The sequence below is a fragment of the Geosmithia morbida genome, assembly GCF_012550715.1.
Source record: "Geosmithia morbida isolate 1262 chromosome Unknown scaffold_9, whole genome shotgun sequence".
In the NCBI taxonomy this organism is placed as follows: Eukaryota; Fungi; Ascomycota; class Sordariomycetes; order Hypocreales; family Bionectriaceae; genus Geosmithia; species Geosmithia morbida.
Window position 1 is genome coordinate 157,429 of NW_023336196.1, and position 27,915 is coordinate 185,343.

General features: G+C 54.7%; 9 protein-coding genes across 9 annotated transcripts; 6 read left to right on the plus strand and 3 right to left on the minus strand.

The window, feature by feature from the left end:
* Positions 1 to 2,521: 2,521 nt before the first annotated feature.
* On the plus strand, positions 2,522 to 4,640 carry GMORB2_7585 (uncharacterized protein; the record flags this gene model as incomplete). Its single annotated transcript, XM_035469550.1, has 3 exons — positions 2,522 to 2,609; positions 4,210 to 4,357; positions 4,628 to 4,640. The coding sequence occupies 3 exons, from the start codon at positions 2,522 to 2,524 to the stop codon at positions 4,638 to 4,640; spliced, it is 249 nt and encodes an 82-aa protein (XP_035320644.1).
* Positions 4,641 to 10,117: 5,477 nt separating this feature from the next.
* GMORB2_7586 (uncharacterized protein) lies at positions 10,118 to 10,414 on the plus strand (the record flags this gene model as incomplete). The annotated part of the gene is made up of 2 exons (XM_035469551.1): positions 10,118 to 10,220; positions 10,296 to 10,414. The coding sequence occupies 2 exons, from the start codon at positions 10,118 to 10,120 to the stop codon at positions 10,412 to 10,414; spliced, it is 222 nt and encodes a 73-aa protein (XP_035320645.1).
* Positions 10,415 to 12,347: 1,933 nt separating this feature from the next.
* Positions 12,348 to 15,812, plus strand: GMORB2_7587 (Histone deacetylation protein Rxt3; the record flags this gene model as incomplete). Its single annotated transcript, XM_035469552.1, has 1 exon — positions 12,348 to 15,812. The coding sequence occupies one exon, from the start codon at positions 12,348 to 12,350 to the stop codon at positions 15,810 to 15,812; it is 3,465 nt and encodes a 1,154-aa protein (XP_035320646.1).
* Positions 15,813 to 16,264: 452 nt separating this feature from the next.
* GMORB2_7588 (Protein of unknown function (DUF1674)) lies at positions 16,265 to 16,702 on the minus strand (the record flags this gene model as incomplete). The annotated part of the gene is made up of 1 exon (XM_035469553.1): positions 16,265 to 16,702. One exon carries the CDS (start codon positions 16,700 to 16,702, stop codon positions 16,265 to 16,267), a length of 438 nt encoding a protein of 145 aa, XP_035320647.1.
* A 642-nt stretch (positions 16,703 to 17,344) lies between these two features.
* On the minus strand, positions 17,345 to 19,327 carry GMORB2_7589 (glutamyl-tRNA synthetase; the record flags this gene model as incomplete). The annotated part of the gene is made up of 2 exons (XM_035469554.1): positions 17,345 to 18,860; positions 18,960 to 19,327. The coding sequence occupies 2 exons, from the start codon at positions 19,325 to 19,327 to the stop codon at positions 17,345 to 17,347; spliced, it is 1,884 nt and encodes a 627-aa protein (XP_035320648.1).
* A 1,017-nt stretch (positions 19,328 to 20,344) lies between these two features.
* Positions 20,345 to 21,125, plus strand: GMORB2_7590 (uncharacterized protein; the record flags this gene model as incomplete). The annotated part of the gene is made up of 2 exons (XM_035469555.1): positions 20,345 to 20,627; positions 20,725 to 21,125. 2 exons carry the CDS (start codon positions 20,345 to 20,347, stop codon positions 21,123 to 21,125), a joined length of 684 nt encoding a protein of 227 aa, XP_035320649.1.
* Positions 21,126 to 21,701: 576 nt separating this feature from the next.
* On the plus strand, positions 21,702 to 22,412 carry GMORB2_7591 (uncharacterized protein; the record flags this gene model as incomplete). The annotated part of the gene is made up of 1 exon (XM_035469556.1): positions 21,702 to 22,412. One exon carries the CDS (start codon positions 21,702 to 21,704, stop codon positions 22,410 to 22,412), a length of 711 nt encoding a protein of 236 aa, XP_035320650.1.
* Positions 22,413 to 24,776: 2,364 nt separating this feature from the next.
* GMORB2_7592 (ribonuclease Z) lies at positions 24,777 to 25,703 on the plus strand (the record flags this gene model as incomplete). The annotated part of the gene is made up of 1 exon (XM_035469557.1): positions 24,777 to 25,703. The coding sequence occupies one exon, from the start codon at positions 24,777 to 24,779 to the stop codon at positions 25,701 to 25,703; it is 927 nt and encodes a 308-aa protein (XP_035320651.1).
* A 519-nt stretch (positions 25,704 to 26,222) lies between these two features.
* Positions 26,223 to 27,665, minus strand: GMORB2_7593 (Nucleotide-diphospho-sugar transferase; the record flags this gene model as incomplete). The annotated part of the gene is made up of 3 exons (XM_035469558.1): positions 26,223 to 26,944; positions 27,071 to 27,396; positions 27,547 to 27,665. 3 exons carry the CDS (start codon positions 27,663 to 27,665, stop codon positions 26,223 to 26,225), a joined length of 1,167 nt encoding a protein of 388 aa, XP_035320652.1.
* Between the last annotated feature and the right edge of the window lie 250 nt (positions 27,666 to 27,915).

Below are 27,915 nucleotides of genomic sequence, written 5' to 3' on the forward strand. Positions count from 1 at the left end.
GACCCTCCTGGACCGACGATGGGGGTGGTGGGAAGGACGCAATCCTGCGCCGTTGTATCCTGCCGTGATGGGGACCTGGTCCCGCAGTTTGCCTTGCCTCATTCTGAGCTGGAAGGGGCGGCGGCTACGGCCGATACAGTCAGTAGTACCCGTACTCTCGTGGCGAGCACGTACTGCTGGTGAGCATCCCGTAGCATCTCACCACGACGCAGCTCGTATCATGGGGGACACGTAATCTACCCTCCGGGAAGAAGGGAGGAGGGGGGGAGGGAGGGAGAGAGAGAGAGAGAGAGAGAGAGAGAGAGAGAGAGAGAGAGATGGAAAGAAAGGTTGACCAGCATCATCTGAAGGAAGCCACAAGATACACCGGTCCAGCTCTACGGCACAATGTTGCATGTTGCTGATACGTACTGTACAGATCACAATAGCAGCAGCAGCACACACACAACCGTCCCGGCGCACCCCGAATGCTGGAATGCCCGACCGAGACGCGTACAGCTGCGACGACTGTATCGCATGCCGGCTCGATTACGCAGCGGGTATGCTGCTGCTATCTTGCTATTCTACTCTCGTATATAGGTATAGGCCCATCGTGGCCTGGTATTGGTCTTCATGACAGAGATTGCCTCTGAAATAGACATGTCAGACAAGGCAAAAGACGAAGACGAAAAAAAAAAATAGGCAGAAATGAAGGAAGAAAAAAAACCTAATTTTTTTTAAAAAAAAAAGAGAGAAACAGGAAATGATGGCTGTCCCCCCCCCCCCCCCCCCCCAAAAAGGTGCAAAAGTGCAGACTCGTAATACTCACCGGCTACTTGAATGGGGAAGGCCGGCACGATTTGTCAGACCACTGGGTGGGATACCGCCGAATGGCGTCAGCTGCGTCTCGTCCTGTATTCTACTCTGTACGTGTGAGTGGGATAGAGAGCGAGGGAGCGTGTGTGTATACCTCTCGGACTCTCACGTGTGCGCCTCGCTGTCCTTTCCTCTGTCCGCCCAAGAGAGATAGATGAAGGATAAATGAAATAATAAAATGAAATAAAATACTGTTATAAATAATAATAAACTGTACATCGTCGAATAGATGGATAAGAAAAGAAGAAGAAGAAGAAGAAGAAGAGAGGGAGAGGGAGAGGGAGAGAAGAGAGTTGCATGATAAATGATAGACCGTAGTAGATAGCCAGCCTATATCAGATTCCATGCTAAGCATTGAAATCCTGGCCTACCCCTGTGTAACACATATGACGGACATGACGGACCACGTGCATACGACGTACGAGTACATACGCACGGATAGGGAAGAGTACGAGCCACGGCCTCTCGTCTCCATGATACTCCGTGCGTAGGAGGATGATGGGATGATGGCAATAGTGGGCTCTGCCACCTACCCATGCAGGCAGCGAGCATGTGCGAGTGGGCGGCAGCATCTGGGCATTCCCTACCCTGAGCTTCTGAAGGGAGATTATGGGTATTATAGCCTAACATATAGCCTATAGGCCATGATGGGCAGCATGCCGTCGGCGTCGATGCGGTGTGCGCTGATGCGTCTTGATGGCCGGTACACCGTCACATCATCCGTCCTGCTACGTACTGGCGACGATACCAGCAAGCCCGTGCCCGTGCCCGTATGATGCCACACAGTACTACTACTATGGTGGTAGTAGGTACCGACAGCTCGCAGCCTGTATCGCGGATCCTCGAGGGTAGTACGAGTATCACGAACAGTAGCAGTCTAGCGATGCGGCAGGGTACCAGAGAGTACCGAGCAGTAGACAGTACCCGTCCAGACATGTATCTACAACAACCGGAGTTGCAGGCACCAGGGTATATTACTCGTACTCGTAGTGTAAGCGCTCGAACCCGGTCGAGGAATGCGAGTGACAGCACGACGAGACTGGCTCTTGCAGTTTGGCGTCATCTCAGATATACGATATGTTACCGGCATTCATATGCCAAAGGTCCTCGACAAGGTGACGATGCATCGTCATTTGATACAGTGGACCTGTAGTTGACATGATCTAGAGTGCAGTATACATGTATGTATTGCATATTGTATATATATATATATATATATATCTATATACATATATGCAAGTTGGGAGCACGACCATCGTCATATCTATACATGGAGAGTTGGTCTTAGGCGGGAAATATCAGATATAATTGAAAGAAGAGAAGAAAGAAGAGGAGGAAGAAAAAAATGAGAGAGAGAGAGAGAGAGAGAGAGAGAGAGAGAGAGAGAGAGAGCGAGCAAGAGGAGTGAAAAGCGGGCCGTGGCGGGGGAGCCGGAACGAAGACGTGCTAGTTCGAACTCGCAAATGCTTTTTGGCGGTACCAGCTCAGCCTAGAAGCCTCAGATCAAACGACGTCGTACGTGAGTCGTCGATTTGCCCTCATCGGGGGAGGAGCGGGAGGTTGCGTCGACGTGGGATCCTACGAGTACATGTACGAGGTCACGGACAGACGCTGCTGCGAGTACCCCCCCCCCCCCATTGTGGTGTTACGGCCTATACAGATTATCATGTACGGAGTATTCACCTGCGTCGCCGTCGCCGTCGTCGTCGTAGTCGTCGTCGTCGTCGTCGTCGTCGTTGCTGTAGTCGTCCGATGTACATACAAAGAGAGCTACGAGTTGTGATGAACCCGTCACCAGCCAAAAAAACAACAACAACAACAACAACAACAACAAAAAACAAACCCGAGCGAGTACCTACAAGTTCCCGACCTTTTTCCTTTCTTCTTCTTCCTGCTTTCTCTTTCATTCCTATCCTTCTTTCCTTCCCTCTCTCTCTCCCTCTCTCTCCCTCTCCCCCCCTTCTATCTGTCTGTCTGTCTCTGTCTGTCTTACTAGTAATACCAACAAGTAATGATGCTGAAAGGAGTATGAATGAATTGACCAAGAGTTGACTCTCTTTCTCTCTCTCTACATGGCCAGGCCCCAATCGGGCATCCAAGGACCCTCCTCCAAGACTCGAGTGGAGGTGGAGGGGGCGTGCATCTCCGTCTCTTGATCGTTCCCCCCCTCCCCCCCTTATATCCTTTATTTTTCTACCCTCTTTTTTATATAATTTTCGTTATTTATAATAATAATCATACATGTAAATATATATATATATATATAAACTCTCTTACAGACTAACACTTTATCCAGCCCCATGGAAAAACCCTGTTATTGAGAAGCACGGTGAGTCCATGAGTCTGTGTGTAGAACGACTTTTAAACTAGCACAACATTTTGACCGAGAATGTGGTACGCCCCTCTCCCTCCTCCTCCTCCTCCTCCTCCTCCCCCCCCCATGTCCCCATGTGCCCATGTCCTGCCCATGCCCTGCCCATGTCCATGTCCCTCCTTCCTCTCTCTCTCTCTCTCTCTCTCTCTCTCTCTCTCCCTGCCTCTTTCCACCCCTCCCCCCTGGTTCAGCTGCTAGTACTCGTCGTCTGTGATATACTTTTTCTTTTCTTTTTAGTTTTTTTAGTTTCCGTCTCTGCATTCTCTCTATTTCTCTCTCTCTCTCTCTATTTCTTTTTTAATCATTGAAAATTTACACATTTTAATTCCTTCCCCCCCCCACCCCCCCACATACACACACCCCCCTTCAACCCCAGTCACATCTTGGTGTCGCCCCGCCTGAAGGAAACTCGTCGGGTCCCGTCGTCTTGTCTTTGTCGTCCTGGGTTTCCTTGGGAATAAATAATAAATACAGACGTCAACCCTTGAATGGGGGGAGGGGGGGAGAGGATCCTCTCTGTTTCCCTCTTTCCCTCTCCCTCTCCCTCTCTCTCCTCAATTATCCTCTCCCCCACCTCTTTTTATTTATATATATATATATATATATACATATATACGTATATACGTATATACATATATACAGATATATATATATATATATATGTACGATCTTCCTTCTTGTATGAATGAGGCTCTGCTCTTTTATCTATTTACACAACACAGGTATCGTACGTACGATACGAACACAGCCTTGCTCTTCCTACCGAAAGGCATATGATAGTCCAACTTGACCGGCATTAGCCAGACTACACGACTGCTTTCCCACACACCACACACACAAAAAAAAAAACCAACTCAATCGACGTCTCCAACTTATATACCTAGCCCAAGCCTCTCTCTCTCTCCCCCTCGACAGACCATGTGCAATTACATCTACGTTTGTGTTACCCCTCTCCCCATCTCATCCCGAGAGATGGACAGTCGTGCTCTCGCTATCCCAGAACGCTGACGCATCCCCAAAGAAGGAGCTGAGCTGCCAGCATCACTACCACCTCGTCGAGTCGTGGTGTCCCAAGTACATCGAGACTCAGAAACGGTGCCCTCCTACCATAGTCAGCAAGCAATACTGGTATGTCACTGTTGCGTCGTCAAATTGTCGGATCGGACTCTCGTAACTAACACGATACTCGCAGGGGTGACGACATATGTGGTATGTCCTTTTTTCTTTCTCTTCTTTCTCTTATCCCTGCTCCTTCTCTCTTTCCCTTTCCTAGGCAGAATTCCAAGTGAAGGGAAGGGACGTGAAAACGAAGATGCACACACACACACACACGCGCGCGCGCGCGCGGGAAAAAAAAAGAAAAGACAACACGAACAGTACTGACAGAGACGACAACAGCCGCCTGCCGTGAACGACGTCAACCGAGTAATCACCCTTGGGCCAAGCTCATCAAGCGACCAGCAGCACCCAACCATGATCGTCTGCCAAGCTACCGTCGTGCCTCTCAATCCTACGCCCCGGCAACACATTCTCATCCCGTCTCGGCTCTGTGACCGTCAATTGAGGGTGGGGGCGGCAGTCCTTCGTCACCAACACCAACGGCAACCATCATGAACCAGACCGTCCCACAACGACACACACACACGGCACAACAAGGGAAGAAGAAGAAAGGAAAGAAGAGGAAGGAAGGAAAACAGGATTTCCCACTTCCCAAACCCTCTCTCCTGTCCATAACTTTCCTCTTTCCCCTCCCCTCTTCTTCTCCTCCCTTGTTTTCTCGCGCGCGGGTCGGATATGGCGTCTTCAGCAGGATCTGGAATATCTCCTCTCCCCATATATACACGCCAGGATGGAAGGACAGCTGAAAAAGATTGGACTCTTTGTGGAAATCATATGCACGGAAGCAGACAACACTGAATGAAGGGGGGAAAGAAAATTTCCTTTTTATTCTCTCTCTCTCTCTCTCTCTCTCCTCTTCTCTTCTTCAACCGAGTCGACCTTTCCTCCTCTACACTTAACCGAGGTGCGAAAAGGGGAGGGGGAGGAAACAGACACGGCATCTTTCGTCTTCCTTTCTTTTTCTCCTTCCTTTTTGCTCGGCTTCATTCTTCTGCCGTTATAACGTCCTTCTTAGCCGTCATCCTTTTTTTTTCTTTTTTTCCATTCTTTCCTTCTTCCGGATAGCGTTTCTCTCCCGTTTGGCGTTTTTTTCTTCTTCTTTCCTTTTTTCTTTTTTTCTTTTTCTATTGTCTTGGTAGTATTCTGCCTGGGTCAGACAAAAACCCCTCTCTCTCGTCCTGTTTTAGATTCTTAGAAGAAAATATCATCATACCCCACGGTTCTTATTATTGCTCACAGTCTATCCCTTGAATAATCCTGCTTTCGAGTCATGGTGTACCACTCGTGCGTTACAAAGTGTCTCTTGTTGATCTCTCTCTCCCTCCTCCCCCGCCCCCCCCCACCCCACCCCACGAATCTACATCTCCGGTTGTTGGTCTACTATCTGATATGTGCCACCAGACACCACGCAACTAGATGCGATTGGTCTCTTCTCTCTTCGTATTTCAAGGTACTCTGTGGTCACACTACTTTTCCGTTTCACGGTACAAGGAAAGACGAAGAAGAAGAAGAAGAAGAAGAAAAGACAAGGTCATCTGTAGGCTATAAGACAGAGAGAAGAGAAGAGGGGGGGGGGGGGGATAAGAAATAGCAGTTTACGGTGTACAGAGAATTTGGTATCATCTCATGTGGCTTCAATCACTCAATCGTCGCTTTTGGCCATGCAGTCTCCCGGGATTAGTCTGTTGCTACATGCACATGTGGTCAATCGTATGCAAGCTTGCGGCACAAAATCCGTTTCTTTTCCTCTCACTGCTCTTTATGGTCGGGGGGGCGGGAAGACGTAATGTCGTAGGATTCTCGAGGCATGTGCATGTGTGTGTGTGTGTAAGTGTGTATATGTGTCTGTATATGTGTGTATGCATGTATGTGTGTACATGTACCCGTATGTATGCATGTACATGTATATGCACGACCTGATATTCATTGCAACGTTGGCTCAAAAGGAACGAGATTGTGTGTGTGCCCAACGTGCATGCATGCATCACCCATAACTCGTACCCAAGTACTGCTGGTAGCGAGTAATATTAGTATTACTTATTACTTCTGACAGGGACAGAAAACGTCAACAAGCGACCACCTGCCGCTTTCGGTTGAATCTCTCTTCGCATGCACCATGTCCGGTGAGGATTCAGAAACTCCGAGTCACTTGCGTCATCACCAATGCACGTGGGGTTGGGTTGGGTCGGGTCGCATAGTGATATTCCACCAAGCAATATCCTTGGCCTCCTTCTACGTACACTCATCCTTTTCCTATCTTATCCTACATCTACATCTTCTTCCTCCTCCTCCTCCCCTTCTTCTTCTTCTTGCCCGTCTTCATACATAACGACAACGTTTCAATATAGGTTGGGAACGTGGTGGCAGTATCCGAATGAGCATCCTATAGCATACATATTATTGCATGGTACATGGTCCGCAGGGGGGAACTCCAAACTGCTCGTACAAGTAATATACCATACATGTACGAGGAATACGACATAGATGAATGAATACACACACACACACACACACATATATATATATACACACACACACACACACACACACACATATATATATATATATATATTCATACTTTGTACTTGTATTGGGTCAGAGGCGTTGCAATCTATAGAGTGCTTGACATGTGCCACGGTTATCTTGTCCCAGGTGGGATGGAATTTGCTACCATAGATGAATCCAGCATGTCATCGATATGCGTGTACGACTAGAGGCTACTCGTATGGGGTGAGTGATATTAACCCGTACATTTATGATATTACGTCTCTTCCTCTTCGATCCTACTGCGAGAGAGCATGTGTCTACAGCCATGTCGGGATGATTTCTCTCCAAAATGCTCCGCCCATGCTCGTGGTATGTGGTATAATATTATATTCATACTCAGTCTCAGTTCCACAACAGAAGCAACAGCTCTGTTATGATAGATGATACGTATACGTCAATCACCTCTTTTACGGCCATCAACCTGACTCAGGTCGTGCGCCTCGACACTCCCTCCCTCTCCTTCACCGAGACTCTCCCTCCCCGCCCCCTCCCCCGGTCTTATTCCATGCTACGTGTACCTGTATATGTAGTTGGCTAGACATCACATCACCATGAGACGATCCGTTCTTTTCGCCGAGCGGTTCAATTTAACCGGCGGCAACCTCCAATGACGCACACGCACACACACATACACACACACACACAAGCGCATGAGCCCCCCCCCCCCCCCCCCCCCCCCCCCCCCCCCCTCAAGTTGTATTGAGGGGTCCGAGAATGAAGAGAAGGAAGTGGGGAGAGAGAAAGGAAAAGAAAAAAAAGAAGGAGTCAGCTTATCAGGGGTATTGTAGAAATGTATTACTCGCGTGCCGCGACTGCTGTCACATTTCATCCAAAGTCTCGTACGCCGTATAGGTACGGGAAGATATATGCGGACCATATGACTCCGAGGTACGAGAGAGCCCTTGAGATTACACCGTTACACCGACAGAAACCGGGGTAATGATACTGTTATGACTTGTATAACTCATCACCACCTGATACTCGTACCGCGGCACTATCATTCGAACTCGGTTGGCACCTGACGTGGTGTATGACATGTTTTTTTTTTTTTACAGAGTCACGAAACGAGGCCAACACCCGCAGGCACGTTGAGACATGTGACCTCCGTCTCCTCTCTCCCATCCCTCTCGGTTGACACTCCTGAACCCCATGCCGGATGTAGAATCCATGTACATATACGTATACAGAGTAGAGGAAAGAAGGAGACGCGGACAGCCGTCATCTGTACATCGTCACTTTCCTACCGACCAAGGTGCGTGCGCATGTACAGAGTATTGCTACAGCCAGCCAGAGCCGATGCTTTCTACATCACCAGGTAATGCCGGTTATTGCGTCCTCACAATACGACACAGCATAATCTGTACATACATCTACCATCACACCACCACTCCAGCTGGGAGAAGGAAGAAAATCAAGATGTAGAATATCAAGATATTGCAGAAAAATATTAAAATATCAAAAATGCAGCAACCCCCGAGTGATGCCTGATACTTTGCGGTTCCATCCCATGTGTGCCAGGCTTTGACTCCGTACTATTCCCCGCCGCGTGCCGCATCTCCCCCCCCCCCTCCTGGGCTCGTCCCGACAGTCTGGTTGACATATCCGGCTTCAGCGGTTGAGCCGAAGTTGAGAAGGCCCGTGTGGGCAGTGTGCGCTTGGCATATCCTGATCTGGATGGCTACACGAGAAGAAGAATCATTGTTGGTTCAGTCAAGATTGTGCTGTATCATTGTCTGGCCTCATCCCCCCCTCACATCGCATTCCGTACGAATTCGGAGGGAGAAGCGGGGGAGAGAGGGATTTCAATCTCAGATACCGTCTTCATCTATCTTTTCATCCATCCACACCCTCCTCTGCAAAGGCGTCAGGCTCTCATGAGAATCTACGAGCGTACTGCATTCCAGTCCTTTCTCAATACCATCCATCCTATCAGGAACGGAGCAAGAAGATGGATGTCAGTGTTGGGAGTCTGCAACAGCAGCATGATACCGCCGCACACCACTGACATGAACGCAATCTGCCACCGATACGTCAATTTTCCACTGCAGCCATTGCGAAACCTCGGAGGAATGCACCAGTCCGGTAATCCCGTTCAACAGGTCAGCGGTTTTAGTCTGTAGATGGGTCGGACATGTGCCGGATATAACATGGTAGTACCAACCACCCCATACACCCCCCCCCTCCCCCCTGCCCTCTCGTGTGAGGGTGAGAGAGGACCGAGGGTAAGCTACGTTGTGAACGATAGAATACAGGGCTCGCTATCCAAAAATATCACGTCAACGGTCTGTACTTATCGGTGATTGCATATGTGTTTTGTGGTCGCAACGTCACCAAACCCTCGACGAAGGGGTGAAATGTAATCGTCTTGCGTTCGCCCCCCACCCCTCCCCCCTCTTGTCACGAGGGCAGCGAGAGCAGAGTCTCCTTCCATGGGAGAGAGGTCGTTACGGTCATCGACGTCATGGATACCCTTGTGGCAGGAAGGAGGGGAAGGGAGAGTGGTCACGTCACGAATATTTTTAGGGGAGGGAAGAAGGAGAGGGAAGTGAGTATATTCTCCCTGCTGCGCTGACGTGGAGAAGATGCCTCCCATCATTGGTCTCCGGTCTTTCACTTCATCTAATGCCCTCCCCTCATCGTGTGCATATTGCGAGGCCCATAACGTCGACTGTGCCTAAGGCGTTGCTGGGACGGGCGCTATCACTGCCAGGCTCAGATGATATCATCGTCACGTTTACCGCAATTGGAAGAAGAGAGAGAGAGGAAGAAGAGACACCCTGACAGGGTGAACTGTGTGCGTTGAACGACATTCTGGATCAGCCGTCCTCCCGCGCTCGACGCAGATCGACATGCCCAGATGACGAGGGATGCTGAAGGTTTCCTCCTCCCCAACACGACGACCGAAGCCGCGGTCAAACTATCGTTTCGAGGCATACAACGGCGCGGGACCAGTGCTTCTTCTATCTGGTCCCGGACGCATCGTCTGTTCAGATGATGAGCTGGAGAGGAGGCTGCGAGTCGGCAACAAGCCACCTCGGACTATCTGTGACGACGCAGGCAGCCAATACGCAGAGTACTGGAGAGATTCCCACCGTGGTTTCCCTCCAGATCAGATGCATATTGCTATGCCTCTCTGTGCCGACATGGTCTCCCTCCGACAGATCATTCGGCACAGACTCGCGGCTCGCTCCGGGGGGGAGGGGTGCACTCCAAAAAGCTACCATGGCCATGGGTCCCGACCTCTGCCTCCAGGTGCTCAGGCTTCTGGCCTCGCAGAGTGTAGGTGTAGAGCTGGGAAGCCGTCGCTTCCGTCAGATGGCGAAGCGTGGGCCCGTTGAGCCCTGATCTCCCCAATCTCCGGGAGCTCTGCCTAGAGGCTGCTCTTCAACATCCCGCAGAGGTGCCATCGCTCAGGGCTATCGTGGCAAGCTGCGGGCAGCAGGGCAGGAAATAGCCGTGCGCGTTGTCGTGAAAGACGTCGACGATCTCGAAGACGTTATCGGAGGGCACAGCGGCTGATGCGGAGGATTGCTTCCCTTTCGGGTGCTGCTGACGATGCCGACCGTCTCGGCAGGGATGTGCTCACGCCAGCACATGAGCGTGCGAAGGAATACGCAGATACACCCTCCCCGGTGCCAAGCCAGCGATGGCGGAGGACGGAGCCGGGGCCCGTGGAACGGAGAGCTCCGGACGATCAAGACGGCGGAGACGGCACGGAGGTTGAGAGGGGTGGGTGTACGCACATGCGGGGAACCAGCATGCACATGTACTTTCCGGCAGCTACTGCTGATAGCTCAGGGAGAGCAATGATGCGGTGAGAGAGGCTTTTTCTGCAAGTACTCTACATCGACTCTCGTATGCAGCAGTGACGGCAAACTGTCCGAGGCAGGAGAGATATCCTCCTGTGCTCTAGTGGAGCAAGGCGTTGTATCGACTTGTTTCCCTCACCGACCCAGAGACGCAGCTTGCAGCGGTGAAGAGGATTGAGGCTCTAGAATATTCACCCGGGAAAGACCCGAGAGTGTACCGTGGCACCGCACGTACTCGTATCTATACGGAGCAATAATCCTGCTGGTAGCACTGCGATGCCACCAAGTGCGTGCATGGGAATGTGGCAACCGAGAAGGCACGGCTACGAGCAGTCAGAGGCTGCTGCCACACCGACATGCATGTATAGATAGTCTCAGAGATAGATTTCCTCCCTCCGGAACGATTAAGCAGTCGGGCACACATTCACCGAGCCGGGACGTACCAGTAGGTAGAGACCACCGTGTTCGCGTCCACGGGGTCATCGCGTGTCGTCGCCAGCAGGAAACATAGAAACAAGTTTGCAGGGTAGGTACATGGAGGTGTGCCTGTGCCTGGCCGTACCTGGCCGTTACCTGGGGCTTCGATCCTGAGACGTCAGGGTTCAATGTGCGTGTCTATGTGGCTGACACCGTTTCTAACGCTGTAGATGTCGTCATTGCTGAAATGACACGAACTAGGACGAACTACGACACATAGCCAAGAAGCTATTATCAAGCAACTAGAAGAGAGAAATGATTTTTTTCTCTTCTCTTCTTTTTTTTTTTTCTTTTTTTCCCCCAAAAAAAAGACGAAAAAAAAAAAACCCTTGCTCTTTCGTTTCTTGACAAAAGTCATAGCGAGTTTGCTAGTGTCAGATGCTTTACTCTGCACGTCGTTAGCTGATTGATATACTAAGACTACTATCTGTACTCCTTAGTGCATATACTCCGTAGTACTGTGGAGATTTTCGTTCCGGCCCGTGCTTCCTTTGCATATCATATATGCAAGTAACACAAATCAGTAGAGTCAGCGCCCCGTTATATGCAAGCCTCGTACATCGACTACCTCTTTTTCTGTCTTTTGTCTTGTTTGTGCTGCCGGAATTTCCAGGCTCCATTTACTTGCGGTCCCCTTCTCCACTTTTGCAACTCTACCCTCTTTCTCCCCCCCCCCCCCCAGCTGCCTGAAAATGGCCGATCCCCAGCTTTACCAGTGAGTTCGGCTGTTTTGGCCCTACTAACGCGAACCCGGCAGGAAGAAAAAAACCGTCCGTCTGCTTTTTTCCCCCCCGGTCTCGTCCCTTCCTCTCCCTCTCTCTGATTTCCTAGAACTCCCTCTCCCCATCTATCCACCATTATCACCGTCATCGTCTTCATCAAACTCGCACGTTTTTGCGTCGCATGTTCCTGGCCACCGCCTTCCCCCGGAAGCCACCCGTTTCGTCGACGCGACAGACCGACTAACCGCCGACCGGAGCAGAGACTAAAACAGTCCTGATGACACCTTGTTGATCATCGCAGCTTCTTGTCGTCATTTTTTGTCCATATTATTCATCATTTTTTTTTTCCATTCTTCCTCTCGCGCTCCTGTGCTCTCACATAACTACTACAAACCAGTACACGCGACCACACCACGGCGTCGAACGACAGCAGCACAGTGTTAAATGGCGCCGCCCTCGAACTCGCCCTCCCAACCGGGACCGGAAAATCCTCAACACCATGCGCCGCACCCTTCCATGACCCCGTACGGCCCTGCGCAGCCACCGCCCCGGGCACCGTCCCTGTCCGTCGGACTCCCTTCGTCCTTTGCCGGCGGCCGCGAGCTGCCTGCGCTCACGTCCGTCTCCCGCCCGGGCCCCATCGGGGGGTCCATGTCCATATCCGCCATGCTAGGCGGGCCGCTATCCTCGTCCTCGTCTTCGGCACCTCCTGCGAGCCGCGAGCAGCTGCCGACAGCATACCCTGCCGCCGCCGTCTCTGGCTCGGCAGGCGTACCTCCCAGCTACGCGCCCGCCCACGCCTCGCCTCGCATGCACTCTGCCTCGGCCGACTTCTCACCCTTCCGTCGACCCCAGACACCTCCCGACCACGCACGACCCTTTGACCACCACCGCGGCAGCGCCGTACCCTCGCCGCGAGGCGGCCCTCCGTCGTACGCCGCCACGTCCGACGTGCCTCGCTACCCCACCCCCCATGCTCCATACCATGCCCGCCATGTGTCTGCCTCGGCCGACCCGTCCAGGGACCCGTCGCGCATGTCCATGGCATCTGCGCAGCCTCCTAGACCGAGCAGCCAGCCCAAGGCTGCCGCTTACCCCGGCCCGCCACCCCCCCCCCTGGCAGATCACGGTCGTGGACCGCCCCCCCAGGACGATGCGCGGTTCGCGCCGCGCCGCGACGAGCTCAACCATGACAGGACCGGCCTCCGACCCTCGTACTACGACGACCGCTACCGGGCCGAGCGCGAGCGCCACGCCGAGATGGAGCAGCAGCAGCGCGAGCAGGAGAGAAGGGACTACGAGAGAAGGGAGCGCGCCTACTCGGGCGGCCACCCTCCTCCTCGCCCCTACGACCTGGGCCGTCACGAGCTGCCTCGGACCCAGCCACAGCCGCAACAACCGCAACCGCAACCGCCACCGCCACCGCAACAGCAACCGCAACAGCAGCAGCAGCAGCAGCCTCCGCCGCCTCAACAGCAGCAGCAGCAGCAGCAGCAGTCCTACCGACGCGACGCCGACTGGGGACGCGCGCCTCAGGACAACAGCTTCCGCGCCCCGATGGACCAGCAGCATCGCCAGCCCCACGATTACCCCACCCCCCAACCGTATCCTCCGCCTCAGGCTGGCCCGCCTTACCAGCAGCAGGGCTCTCCCGACAGATATACCCAGGGAGCCTCGCGACCGCCACCGCCGCCGCAGCAGCAGTCAGGGCCTCCCGCTCCCGGACCGTCCCAGCACCAGCCCCAGCCGTACGACTCGCCCGACCGCGCGCGTCTCAACATGCTGCACCCCCAGCACCAGCCCCCGCCGCACCACGCACCGCGGTCCAGGCTGCCCGAGAAAGCTCCTTCGGCGCAGCAGCACCCCTCGTCAGCCCCATTCAACACCGGTGTCGCCTTTGACGCCCCGCGCCACAGGAACGGCAACGACCAGGCAGGCGGCCCCGGCGGCCTCGGTCCCCAGCGCAACCTGTTAGCAGTCCAGCACGAGAACCGTAAGGGACGCCTGTCGCCGCTGCCCCAGGCCGTCCAGGGCGCCCAGCCACAGCAGCCTGGACCCGCGGCTGAGCCTGGAATCAAGAGCGAGTTCGGTCGCATGTTCTCTGGCATCGGCAGCGGCGTGGGTAACATGGGCATCCCCAGCTCCATGGCGGGGGCGTCGCAGCAGTCGCAGCAGTCGCAGCAGTCGCAGCAGCCTCAGCAGTCGCAGCAGCCGCAGCAGGGCCCGTACACCAGCGCCGCGCTCGTCAGGCGCGAGGACGCCGAGGGCCCTGACTCGGGGACCGACGTGCCCGTCAAGGGACCTGGGAGGGGAAGGAGAAGAAAGGTCAAGGACGAGGAGCCGCGCGCCGACGACGACAGCACCGGAAGGCTCACGCCCGGACCCAAGGCTAAGCGCACCAAGGCACACCCGCACCACCATCAGTACGTCCAACCGAGTCGCCCGCCCGGTGGGGACCTCTCAGCTAACCATCGCAGCCACCACCACCACCACCACCATCGTGCAGACGAGGCGACAGCCTCCCAGAACAACGCACCCTTCCGCAACACCACAACTAAGCCAGGCGCCGCCGCAGTCGCAGCCTCACCACCCTCGGCAGCGGAGAAGGCGTTCGGCGCCGCGACCGGTGCGCCCGTCCCGCACTATCACCATCACCACCACCACCACCATCACCACGCGGGCCGGACGGGAACGGCAGCTCAGGCACCCAAGCAGCAACAGCAGCAGCAGCAGCAGCCCCAGGAGCCAGCAGCGCCGCAGATCCCGCCCAGGACGAAGACGACCATCATCTCCAAGGAGGTGCGAGAGGCTGCGGCCAAGCACAAGCGTCAGCACCTAGGCGACTTCATCTACGAGGCGGTGCTCAAGCCGCAGCGGCTGCTCCCGACAACACCTATCCACCGCGGCTTCTCGTCGAACCCGAAGCCGCTGCCGTGGGACGTGATCCGCGACAAGATCAACTGCGTGCTGACAGTCAAGGTACCGCGGGTGCATCTGTCGGCCGCGTCGCGGGAGGAGATCACGGCGCGCGGCTTCCTGTGGGGCACAGACGTGTACACGGACGACTCGGATGTGGTGGCGGCGTGCATCCACGGTGGGTGGATCCGCGGTGAGTGGAATGACGACGTGGATGTCTCGATGCTGGATCTGGGATCCGACGAGGAGAAGCAACAGCAGCAGCCGGTGCGGAGCAAGGCGCGCACGGCGGCGGCGGCGGCGGCGGCGGCGGCGGCAGCAGATGCCATCTCGACGGCCGCGCAGTCGGAGCAGCTCATCACGTCGCCACCCGTCTCGGGCCCGATGAGCATCCCGCCGGACCGCGACCTTCACGTCAACGTGGTGGTGCTGCCTCGCCTGGCGCGCTACGGCTCTACGACGCGCTTCGGCATCACGAGCCGCGAGTTCGGCAGCGCGACGGACTACTGCGGCACGCGCCACTCTGGCCATGACGGCCTCAGCTACACCATCCAGGGCATCCGGTGGGTCGAGAACGGCGCACAGCCGCAGGCCAGGCTGCGCGGCAAGGCTAGGCGGGAGCGCATGCGCAAGGCCATGCGCGAGGTACGCATCAGCGCCGCGCACAACTCCGTCGCCCTTCCTGTTGCCCTCACGTCCTCTGATACCACCACCATCAACAACAACAACAACAACAATAACAATGCTTCGTCTCTGGGGAACTGGCGACGTAAAGACGTCGTGACTGCTTCTCCTGCCACCGACGGTGCTGCTGCTGCTACCGCTCACACCATTCCCAATAGCGGTGCTTCCGTTGCCGGTGTAGCTGTTGACGGTGCAGTCCGGGAAAGGGAGAGGGATGAGAAGCGTGCTGCTAGCGAAGGGGATAAGGAGAATATACGTGCAGAGGATGATGTTGAAATGGGGGAGGCGTCGACGGTGAAGGAAGGATAGTGTATAGACGCTTCTCTCTCTCTCTCTCTCTCTCTCTCTTCTTTATTCTTTCTATATTTCATGACGAAGTAAGAAGTATATTGTTGAAATGATGTCAAGAAAATTTATATAACCAGGGTTGATTCTGTCAATGTCTTAAAGCGTTACAATATTCTACATTCCCCCCCCCCCATGTTCCTCACCCCACTCAATCGTCTTCTGGCGTTCGATGCTCTCTCTCTTGCTATGCTCATTTCTGTTCCTGGTTGCGCTCCATCGTCCTCTAAAGTTCAAAGCCCGTTCGTTGGCTTCACTCGCTTCTCCTCCACTCCTTCTTTCCTTCTCTTCTCTCTTTCATTTTCAACCCTTCTTCTTCCTCTTCCGGTTGTCTCTCGCTTCACTCCGTGGTACTCTGGGGATCCGACGAGGGTCTCTCGGCTTCGCTTACCGGTCAAACGGTCAATCGTGGCAGGTCAGAAATCCGTCACACGACCATTGTAGCTCCAGTCGGCATCGGCACCCCACCGGAGCGGCTCGTTCTTGGGACCGCCCACCTCGCCGGTCTTGGGGTTGGTGTCGCCCTCGAACTCGGGCTTCGCGCCGCGGAACAGGCCCCTGCTGGCGCCGGCGTCCTCGTCGTCCAGTTCGTCAATCTGCTGCTGAAGCTGGGCTTTGAGGGCGGCCTCGTTGTCGGCGCCGACGACTGGCTGGAAGGCGGACGACACCGAGGCCTCGCGCTGCAGACGCTCAAACTCGGCCTGCTGGTCCGCCGGGAGCTTGGGGGGTCCAGGGCGGGACTGGAAGGAGGAGGAGGAGTACTGGCTGCGGTGGATGGCCGGGATTATCGGGGCCTGAGGACGGAGGGGTTTGACGGTCCTGAGGATTCGGGAGGGACGTGGTAGTCGTGTCATTTTACAGATATATGTATATATGTGCGTGTGGTATTGGTTGTGGTTGTTGTCCTTGTGCTATGTGGTTGTTGATCGTTGGTTGCGGTTGGGATCGATGGTAGCGATGATGATAAATGGCTGAAAGTGGGAGGGGCGAGAGATTACAAATCTACCCCCGGGGGTGGGCGCCGAAATCGGAAAAAATGGGTACTTCCATTTTCCGAGAGAGAACAGGCCGGGGCTGGCAGGATGGGGATGTTCATCGACTTTATTCTTTCTCTGTACAGTTTGAGGGGGGTGGCAAAGGGGGAAACATCTATATTAGAATCTTCCCTGATTTTCGGGTCAAGGAGTATAGACGAATTCTGGCCGTCTTACTGTACGACAGTACCATCTCCTATGTGTTTGTGCCTTGTGCCTATTCATATGCCCACCACACAAGGCTATATTCGTGTCATTGTCATGACTTGTACAGGAGTTTCACCATCTCCATTACACAGGCTCATCTGACTCGACAGTACATTCTCTCGACAGAATGGCTTTCCAAACACGGGTACTTCGTGACGTAACATGTCCCATTCTTTTTTCTTCTTTCTCCTTCGTTCTGATATAAACTTTTTTTCTTCTTCTTTCTTGTTTCTTGCTTCTTTTTTCCCCTTTGATTTATTTGTTACCTCCAACAGGTACCTTGAACAGGACAGCCCTGCCCTCGGGACCCTGACCGGCAGCCTTGTCAACGCGGAAGTAGCCCTTGCGCTCGAGTTGGAGGAAGTCGTTCTCCTTGAGGTCTCCGACGCTGGCGTCGCACAGGGCGAGGGACATGGAGGCGCTGTTGGGGTTGAGGAAGTCGTCGATCTCGTCGTCCTTCTCCAGGGAGTCTTTGGTGATGAGGTAGTCAAAGTCCCACAGCTCGGCCTCGACGAGCTTGCCCTCGTTGTCGGCCAGCCACGTCACCTTCTTCTCCGTCTTCTTGAAGTCTCCCTCGAGGTGGAGTTGGAGCTGGAGCTCCTTGACGGGGGAGCCGTCGGTGGACAGACCACCCTTGACGATGGCGTTGCCCCAGCTCATCAGGGTGAGCTCCTCGTCCTGGGCGAAGGTGGCAGCGTCGGCCTGGTCGAGGAGGAGCTTGCTGCTGAAGCGGACGGACTTGGTGCCGACCTCGGGATTCTTGGGGTGCTTGGGGCGGTCCTCGGTGTAGGGGGCCTCGGGGCCGCCGACTATGTTGGCGATGACGACATCCTTCTTCTCAACGGCCATGTAGCGCGGAACGACGGGGTCTAGAAGGCGCTTGTTGGTGGCCCACAGGGCGCTCCAGTCCATGTTGACAATGTTGCGGCTGGGGCCCTGCTTGATCATGAACTCTCGGAGGGCCGCCACCGACAGGCCGCGGCGCAGGATACCCTGGACGGTGGGCATGCGGGGGTCGTCCCAACCGCTGACCTTGCCCGTGTCGACCACCTTGGTGAGCTTGCGCTTGGACAGGAAGGTGCGGATGAAGTTGATGCGTGCAAACTCCCACAGGTTGACGCGGCGGATGTCGAGGGCGTTGAGGAACCAGTGGTACTGCTCGTTGCGCTCGGCGTACTCGGTGGTGCGCAGGGCGTGGGTGACTCCCTCGAGGCTGTCGACGACGGGGCAGGCGAAGTCGTAGGTGGGGTAGATGTTCCAGGTCCAGCCGGTGCGGTGGTGGGGGGCCGGCTCCTTGCCCTGCCAGTTGGGGAAGCGGTATATGATGGGGTCGCGCATGGCGCCGTTGCTCGAGTCATAGGCGATGCGGGCGCGGATGCAGTGCTTGCGGCCCAGCTCGGTCCCCTCGCGCATCTCCTTGAACATGGCCAGCGACTCCTCAACCGGGCGGTCACGGCACTTGCTGGGCTTGCGGTTCATGCGGTCCTCCTTCTGGACCTCGGGGTCCGTGTCGTCAGCGTAGGCGCCGCCGCTGCGGATCAGCTTCTCACCGGCCTCGTAGATCTCCTGGAAGTAGTCGCTTGTGTGGGTGACGCGGTCAATCTTGACGCCGAGGCTCTCGGTGTCCTTGATGATGGAGTCCTCGTACTCTTGCTTCTCCTTGCTCGGGTTGGTGTCGTCGAAGCGGAGGATCATCTTCCCGTCAAAGGCAACGTTGGCAAAGTAGTCATTGAGGAGAGCGGCCTTGGTGTGGCCAATGTGCATGTAACCTCTGTTGGGGTGTTAGCCAGCGTGTACGGGTGAAGGTGTCGAGAGAGAGAGGGGGGGGGGGGRGGGAGAGAAGGAGAGAAGACGACCGAGTCCGACATACGAAGGCTCAGGGGGGAAGCGGGTGACGACGCCATTCTCCGTGTTGGGCAGACCAATGTTGTAGTTCGCACCACCCTTGGCCTTGGGCTTGCTGCTGGCCGTGTCCTCTTTGACTTCGGGGTGGACAGTCTCGACAAAGTTGAACCAGCGGGTGACGCTGGAGAAGCTGCCCTTGCGGACGAGACCGATAGCCACCTTGTTGTTGCGGATGGCGGCCCACAGGGCCTTGTCGGCGGGCGAGAAGTCGTATCCGCTCACATAGGTGCGCAGGGTCAGGTACTTTTCGAGGTCGAGGAGGAGGGGCTCGAGAGACTTGAAGTCGGCGGCGGCCAGGGCCGGGGTGAGGGCACCGATGTCAATGTTTCCCATGGCGACAAGACGGGCAGACTCTGTTCGTCTTATCTGTCGCAAGTCGAAAGGGGGATATGAGGTAGAGAGGGAAAGAAGGGGAAAGCTTGGTGTTGGTGGGATGGATGTGTGTCACTCGGTTGCCCCTCCTAACGGCAAAAAACTGGTGCCCCGCGGTGCTTGGCGGAGGGACGGGTGACCCTCTCGGATAAACTGGAGCCGGCCCCGGGTGCTGGGTGCTAAGTACGCCGTAGTACATGTACACAGGATATGCATATGGGGGTTTCACAGAATCTGTCTCGAGATGTTGTCAAATATTTAGATAGAAGCTCCTCTATTCTATTCTCATGTTTCGTCCATGTGTACCGAACCCCTTTGATCCTAGCGAAGTTGATCTTGCAAGTTGAGACCCACGGTTCAACACATGATGTGCTTTGTCTCGCTCCGTAGTCGGCCGGGAAATATCATCAGGCCATAGACCAAATCCAGCAATGTAGTAATTGATAAGCGATAGGTGTGCGATCGAGGAATAGATAGCAGGATTAGTCACATGGAGTGGTTCCACAATTCTTTCCCACCGCGTACGGCAGTTCATTTATACCAAATCAGCTACTAGTATTACACCGTAGACAGTACATGCATTATTTACCAATAATTACGCAGTCACCCCATTCATGCATCTTCCTTGCCTATCGTGTGTATCTGACTCTCCTAGTGACCCTTCGTACAATTCACGTGTGATGCGTACACAGATATATCCTCCTTAGTTTAAAGTCTAGATAGGCGTTATTCGATGGAAAGAGAAAGAATCTATATATATATATATATATAATATACATTACATAAGAACTAGGGGTCATGCCGATGCCCCTGAGTGCAAGTCACGTGGGTACCGAAGATGCGGCTTTTCCGGAAGCACTGTCTTCGTAGCCGGCACTTCCCATCCTCGCCGCCAGGGACGATAACGACGACGACAGCAACAACAACAACAACAACAACCGAACCGCAAACCAGATACACCGACCTAACTCGCTCACGATGGGTTTCATCCGAGCCGCCTTCATCACCTCTCTGGTGGGCGCCGTGGGCACCTCGAGCTTTGCCGCCTACCTGGCGGCCAAGAACCCGGTCATCACACCTCTCTCCCCGACCGATCCCATCTGGAGCTCCAAGGTCTTCAAGCGCTACAACCCGAATCGCAACCCTACCCAGCAGGACATCTGCATCAAGCGTATCCCCCTGAGCAAGGTGCGCCCGGAGCTCCTCGAGAAGCCCGGGGCTCTTGCGACCGAGTACTGCCGAGGCGTCTGGACCAGCTTAGGTCAGTCATCCTACCGACTGAGCATCTTCTGCTGCGTCTCTCCCATCTCCTTGCTCCTACCACACCGTGCTGACTAGCAGGCATTGCACCATCGCAGGCTTCGAGGTTCAGCGTCGTTACCTCGAGTACAAGTACAGCAGCCCCGAGACGGCCCACAACCTCTGGTCCAAGGAGCAGCTGTCGACCAGCAACTACGAGAAGGGCACGTGCATAGCCGACCACTTCGAGGTGGTTGAGAGGACCAACGATGCCATCACCCTCCGGTGCGGCGACTCCCCCCGCAACTCCGGCCTCCGCGGCTTCGACGGCCTGTTCGTCGTCAGCGCCAAGGTCGACAAGGAGCATGACGAGGTCGAGCTGGGCCTCAAGAGCGCCCTCTTCACCAGCGAGGGTAAGATCGAGGGCAAGAAGCCCAACACCCCGCCCTTGATCGAAGAGCTCCACCAGTGGTATGCTAGGATCTGGTCCGAGGGAGGTTCCAGGAGGCTGCTCAAGTAAGCTGTAGACTCACGTTGTTCGATCTATGTACGTCTGTATGTTCTATATTGGCAGCGAGCGCTCGAAACAGTTTACATAGCCTTGGGTAGCATGCATCTCTGTGATTGAAAAAAAAAAAAAATCCCTCAAGGACTGGGGGAAGCTAGTCATGATCGTATGGGTTCTTTGGCCTTTTATATACCTCTTGTACTTATCCATCTTAATAACCATCCATGCGTTTCCATACTTGCAAAAAGTGCCGAGTGTGTATATCGCCAGTGACATATCGTTCCTGTTCTGGTCAACCTGTGTGGTAAAGTGGCCAATGGTGAATAGTGCCAAGTCAGACACACAAGTGCTTACACCCGTCGCACTCGGACCTGCACCGTGATGCAATTGCTCACACTCTCCAACTCTCACAGCCTCCGACACTTTGTGATGAGATCGTATCCTTGCAGCAACAGATACTCCCCTCCCCCGCCACCTCCAAAAGCCATGCACTGAACACTGAGGGCATAACAGAACACAAACAAGAAGGAAGACGTTGTATCCATTACTCCCTCCCTCCCTCCCCCCCTCTCTCTCTCTCTGCCTACCATGCCTATCCCCCATATCCATCTCCTCTGTATAGACAAAGTGTTCATCGAGGCATTTTCCGTCGCCCGCACCAGACATGGCCTCCCCCCGTCCGTCCAGGTGACGGTCCACCACTGCTCTCTGAGCCAGCTGCCGGCGTCGGTGCAGTTCGACACCATCGTCTCACCGGCCAACTCGTACGGCCGGCTGGACGGGGCCTTTGACGACGCCATATCACGCGCCATCTCACCTGTGGACGACTACCTGGCCCTGACGCGGGTGGCCCAGCAGGCACTGTACGTGGAGTGGCGCGGGTTCGCACCTCCCGGGTCGTGCACCCTGGTCGACCTGCCCGAGGAGTTCGCCGCCGCGGGTCAGTCCCGGAACGTGTGGGGGGTGCGGCGGCTGGCCCTGTGCCCTACCATGCGGATGCCCGAGGATGTGCGCTGGGACAGGGAGGTCGTCTACAAGTGCGTCTGGAGCCTGCTGTGCGCCGTCGGGAAGAGGAGCGGCGGCGACGAGGTCAGGAGCTTGCTCATGACGCCGCTGGGCACCGGGGTGGGGAGGATCTCCCCCGACAGGTGGGCCGGCCAGCTGGTGCTCGCCATAAAGCACTCCGTCGACGCCGATGAGAACCCCGACGTGTGGAGCTCGCTGAGCTGGGAGGACTCGTCGAAGACTACGATTGAGGTGCAGAAGACGTGGATGGGTGAGGGCTTGTCGAGGTCTTGAAGACACGCTACCCCACTGCACTTGCCCTTCCGAAGGAAACAGCGAAGAAGAAGAAAAAAAGAAAGGAAAACAACAGTTCTTTCCGGAGATTATGATCTACATCTTGAGCCGGGGGGGGGGGGGCTTTTACTTCGGGAACTTGCTGTTCTTGATCCATTCTTCACTTGAAAGAGTTGTCGGCCGCCTGCTCTGTGTTCTCTCATTCCTCTTAACAACCTCCCGCGCAAGGAAAGAAAAACGATCGACAAGTTTGGTGTCGAATGTGCCTCATAAGCACTCTCTTCATACGGAAAAACCTCATACGACGGATGATTGCATGGTTATAATGCAATTCTGTGGAGAGATCCAAGGCTTACTTGCAGACCTCTTCTTCTCTATGTCTTCTTTTTTTTCTTTCAATGGTCAAAATCATGATTTCCAAGTAGTATGCCTCCCATCTGCGTACCATCTCCAGCTTGCGAGGCGCGTATACTCCGTATATGCGTTGGACATGTGCTAGTGGGAAGACGGGAGTCGTGAATCGATGGCAAAGAACGTGGGGGGGGGGCCCTTGTCCATGCCAAGTTGCGACCTTCAAGGAGCTTTGACCTTGGGTGCTAAGCAGTCCACATGAGAACTTGTAACGTCGATCAGATCGGCTTTCTTCTCTTCCTTCTAGAAGGGTCCGTTCGTTTTTTCAGCTACGGAGCGTTCATGATAATATGCACATTTATTGTTTCCCGCCCTCGTAGTCTTTGCTCTAGTCCTCCCCTTGTCTTCCGAGTTGGTTTGCTTCCCACGTAAAGCCATTATAACATGTATTACAACCTGTACAACATGCTGTCTTCACTCGCCGGCCTCCTGTCTATAGTTCCCGTCGTTCGGGCAGTTGACCCCTAGCGCCGTGACATATTATAGCAAAGGTGGCGCGCGCAGTATGATTGTGAGTCTTGTCCTTGTTCCTTTACTCTTCTCTCCATCGAAATCCGTGACAGGATACATCGGCAGCTACATGAAGTCACATACCTCTACCGGGATGAAGAGAAACGAAACTCGACGTAGTGCCCTAGGACTGGCGCAGATGATTCGAGACAGACGGGAAACCCATCTCCCCATGGCACGATATCCTCCTTTACCCTTACGGAAGCAGCACCGGCATCAACTCATAACTACTACATCGAAATTCCCCCTTGGACATTGGGGAAGCTTCGAACGAAGTGAGCTGAGCCTCTCAGTGTGTCCTCTCACTCCAGAGGTCCGGTGCTCACCTCACTGTTAAAAGATATAGCCCAGTACGGCCGACTTGAAAGTGATGGTGATTGAGATGTCGAGGCCCCCCTGGCCGACACGGTAGACGGTAATACGACCACGTTCTCTTTCAACACCAGACATCTTCTGCTCGGCTACTGAGAAAGCAATTGCCGTAGACGCCGACCATATTGAAAAGGTACCGTCTCTTGTCTGGCCGGTACCTTTCACGATTGCTTCGGGGAATTTCCGTCTGCCTCCCTCCTTCTTTCCTCCATGCTTCCATGCAATCCTCCCGATATCCCGTCTAATCCGTGGTATCGCGATGTCATCAAGGCTGATGGGAAGAACGAGAACCTCGGGAGGGGACTGCTGACCCGCCAAGCACACATACACAGAGCCATTGCCAGGAGATGCGGGTGCTGGAAGGATCTGAGGAGCCGGGAAGGAAGACCTCGGCGGGATCCATCGCAACACCAGATGTCTCATGCGGACGACTGCGAGACCTACGTGCCCCGGCGGCAAGGCGATTGCCAGGTCTGGAATTACACGAGGAGCCAGGTGCGAAGCTGGCCGTGGGAGTGACCGATGAGCATGATGTCTGGTATCATCTCGATGATGATTTCGATATCGTCGAGCTGCAGAACTAGACTACCCACCACTAGCTCCGCTACCACGTACATCGACTAGATAACAATATTACTACCTACAAACGTCGCAAGTAGAACCAGACGCAGATTTACTATAAATCCCATGAAACATGTATGCTCCGTAGCGTTGTTGTTTCGACTTTTACTATTGCCCTTTCCTTATCACAAAGTGTACGTGTATACACACACACACACACACACACACACATATATATATATATATATATATATATTGTCCTTCATCATGCACCAAGCAACACTTCTTCACCCCACCTAAAAACTTCAAACTTCACATCACACACTATTTGAGTCATCGCCAAAATACACGACATGGTGAAAACGCCCATGGACAAAACACATCTCTCGTCACCAGGGAAAAAAACAACGACACGACAAGTGAAAGTACACACACACACACACACACACATCTCATGACCACAACAAAAAAAAAACCAGATCATAACAAGTGAGACGCACCAAACAAAAAATGTCATCAGCACCAACCTTTGCCACCCCTCTCGTACAGAGCACCCGCTCCTCCATCCTGCAATATACATTCCCCAAGCCGCACCATAACCTCGTTCTCACCGGCCGGTCCCGCGCAGCGTGGCACACGTCCTTCGTCATCCCTCAGCTGGACGTCCTTCTAGACGCCGGGCTGTGCGTGAACAAGCTCCGGCCGCGCAACGTCTTCATCACCCACGGCCACAGCGACCACACCCTCGTGACGCCCGCCTTCGTGCAGACCCAGGACCCGCCGGACGTCTACTGCCCGTCCGAGGTGGAGCCCGTGCTGGAGGGCTACATCGTCGCGCACAAGCGCCTCGACAAGGGCGGCGTCGTCCCCGAAGGCGTGGCCGTCAACCACCGCCACCGGATGCACGGCGTGCGCCACGGCACCGTCGTCGACCTCGGATCCCAGGCCGGCATCACCGTCACCGCCTTCGACTGCGACCACACCGTCCCCTGCCTGGGCTACCTCTTCAGCTCGACCACCCGCCGCCTCAGGGCCGAGTACGTCGGCCTGCCCGCCGCCGAGATCAAGCGCATCAGGCACGAGGTTGGGGGCGCCGACAACATGACCGCCCCCTTCACCAGACCCGTCTTCGCATTCCTGGGGGACACCACCGCCGCCACGCTCGCCGCCGCGCCGGACTGGCTCGCCGAGGGGGAGGGGATCCCCGTCGTCATCACCGAGTGCAGCTTCCTCCGGGACGAGCACTACGCCCAGGCCCAGAAGACGAAACATACTGCCTGGAAGGACCTCGAGCCCGTGGTGCGGAGGTGGCCGCGTACGACCTTTGTCCTTACGCATTTCAGTATGCGTTATAGTGATAGGGAAGTAGTCGACTTCTTCAAGGGTCTGGACCATTGTCCTTCTAATATTGTCATCTGGGCGGACGGGGAGGCTTAACATTTTGTGTGTGTGTGCGTGTGTGTGCGTCTTCGTGTCATTCACTGCTTTCCCCTTGTCACCTTTTTTTTTCTAGACTTGGTGCTATTTCTCATGTTGCAGACGGATTTTTGCATCGAAAAACACGGCAGATTTAGAAAAATAGATGGATGAATACATAAAACATTGCTTCGTCCATTGATAGGTAGGTATGCAATTGCCTGAATGTGCCAAGAGATAAGACCAGATGCAAAAAAAAAAAAAAAAAAAGATTAGATGACAGGACACCCTCCGCTCCCATCCCACGTCCTTTCGACGCCAAGAGTTAAGAAAAGAGATATGAACTATTGTATAATATGTACAAATAACGGGAATGACTCCATGCCCTGGATTAGCCGTCAAAGAAGAAAGAAGGAAGAAAGATGGTGGATTCGATACACGTGGCTCCTTTCAAGATGGTATATATAGAAAAAAAATAGGAGAGATGGCGGAGAAGAAGAGGAAGATAGAGAGAAAACAGAACCTCCGACTCTACCCTTCTCACCTCGAGTCACCGTCGATATTGGCAGCGGCTGGCTTGGTGTGGGCCTTGCCGGCAAAGAGCTCGGCCTCGGTAAAGTAATAATCATTCCTCTCCTCGGTGAAGCGGCGGTGGAAGACCTCGAGGAGGTCACCGGGCAGCTGCTCGCCGACGGCAACCTTGATGTGGGTGCTCTTGCCGGTCCAGAGGTGCTCGATGAAGCGGCCGTTGCAGCCGGAGCCGCTCTCGAGGTAGCCGTTGGCCTCGTCGCAGGGGAGCTCCTTGATGTCCTCGGCGTAGTCGTAGCGGATGTAGGTGCCGAAGCCGCCCTGGTCGGTGGGGCGCCCCGGGTGGTTGAGGCGGAAGTCCTTGCACCCGGGGTGGACGCTGTCGTCGTCGGGGCACTGCTGCCAGGCCTTCATGACCTCAAAGGTCCTCTCGTTGTTCTGGGCAATGATGAAGCCCGTGTTGAGGTAGACCTTGCCGAACTTGTCCATGTTGTTGTCGGCCACGGGATCGAAGGCCAGGGCGAGCGAGTTCTCAGAGGGGTGCACCTGCCAGTAGTTCATGAGCCACTCGAATGGCAGGTCCAGACGGTGGAAGATGGCGTCCGAGTCGAGGTAGATGCAGGCGTCGTGGTGCTTGAGGATCTCAGACATGACGGGGGGCTTCTTCCACGACGTGCGGCGGTCCTCGTACTCCTCAATCTCGATGTAGTAGTACCTGTAGCCGTGAATCTTGGCTGGAGCAGACGAGAAAAATCTCAGCGATGGCCTCATGAAGGAAGGGGGGTGGGGGTGACGGTGAGGGGTGTATATATGCCAGCAGAAATGAATATATCAGCATAGGCTTCTCGCCTGCCACGTACCATATAGCCAGTGGTTGAGGATGCCGACAGACAGACCGTTGACCTCGCTAGCATTGTTCCAGGTCATGGGGGTGTCGGCAAAGATCTCGCCCGGCTTGTCAAACGGACGGTTGTCGAGGTCGATGATGCAGAGATTCTCACCCAGGGGCTCAGTCCACAGGGGCTTTCCGGGGAGCTTCCAGTTAAAGGCACCGTAGAGGGAGTATGTATCGGCATCGACCTTGATCTTCGACTTGAGGACCTTGTCGATGAATGACGATCGAAGCTCGGCATCGGCCAGCGGTTCGGGCTCGCTGGGGAGGGGGCGATATGCGTGGGGCTTAGAGCTATGGGTGTAGAAAGCATGTCAGCGACTGTTTCCCTCCTTCGGTTCTCTCTTTTTTTTTCCGCCTTTCTGGCCCGGCGCGTTTTGCCCTTCGCATATCATACGAGAGGCAGATGTCAGAGGAAAAGAAAAAGAAGAAAAAAGAACGTACGGCGAAGAACCCCAGTAGTCGAGGTGGTTGAAGGCTAGGCCGATGAACAGTATAAGCAAGAGGACGGAACCGGCGATGAGCATGGTGGCCCTGCCGGAGCGAGCCTGAGCGCCGAACATGTCGACGGCGGCGCGTCCTTGACGGGACGGTTGGGCGAAACAGACGGAGAGAAGGGGTGGTATGTCGGGTTCTTGGATCAGCACTCGTGGAGGGCGGCCGTGACGTGAAGGTGACGTGGATCAAAACAGAGACGTATAGCACGGGCAGTCGGGACCGAGCAGAGCGAGATGCAATACCAGGCACGATGGATTAAAAGGTAGCAAGGAGAGAAGAAAGAAAAAAGAGTATAGCACCTGGCAAGGGCGAGCA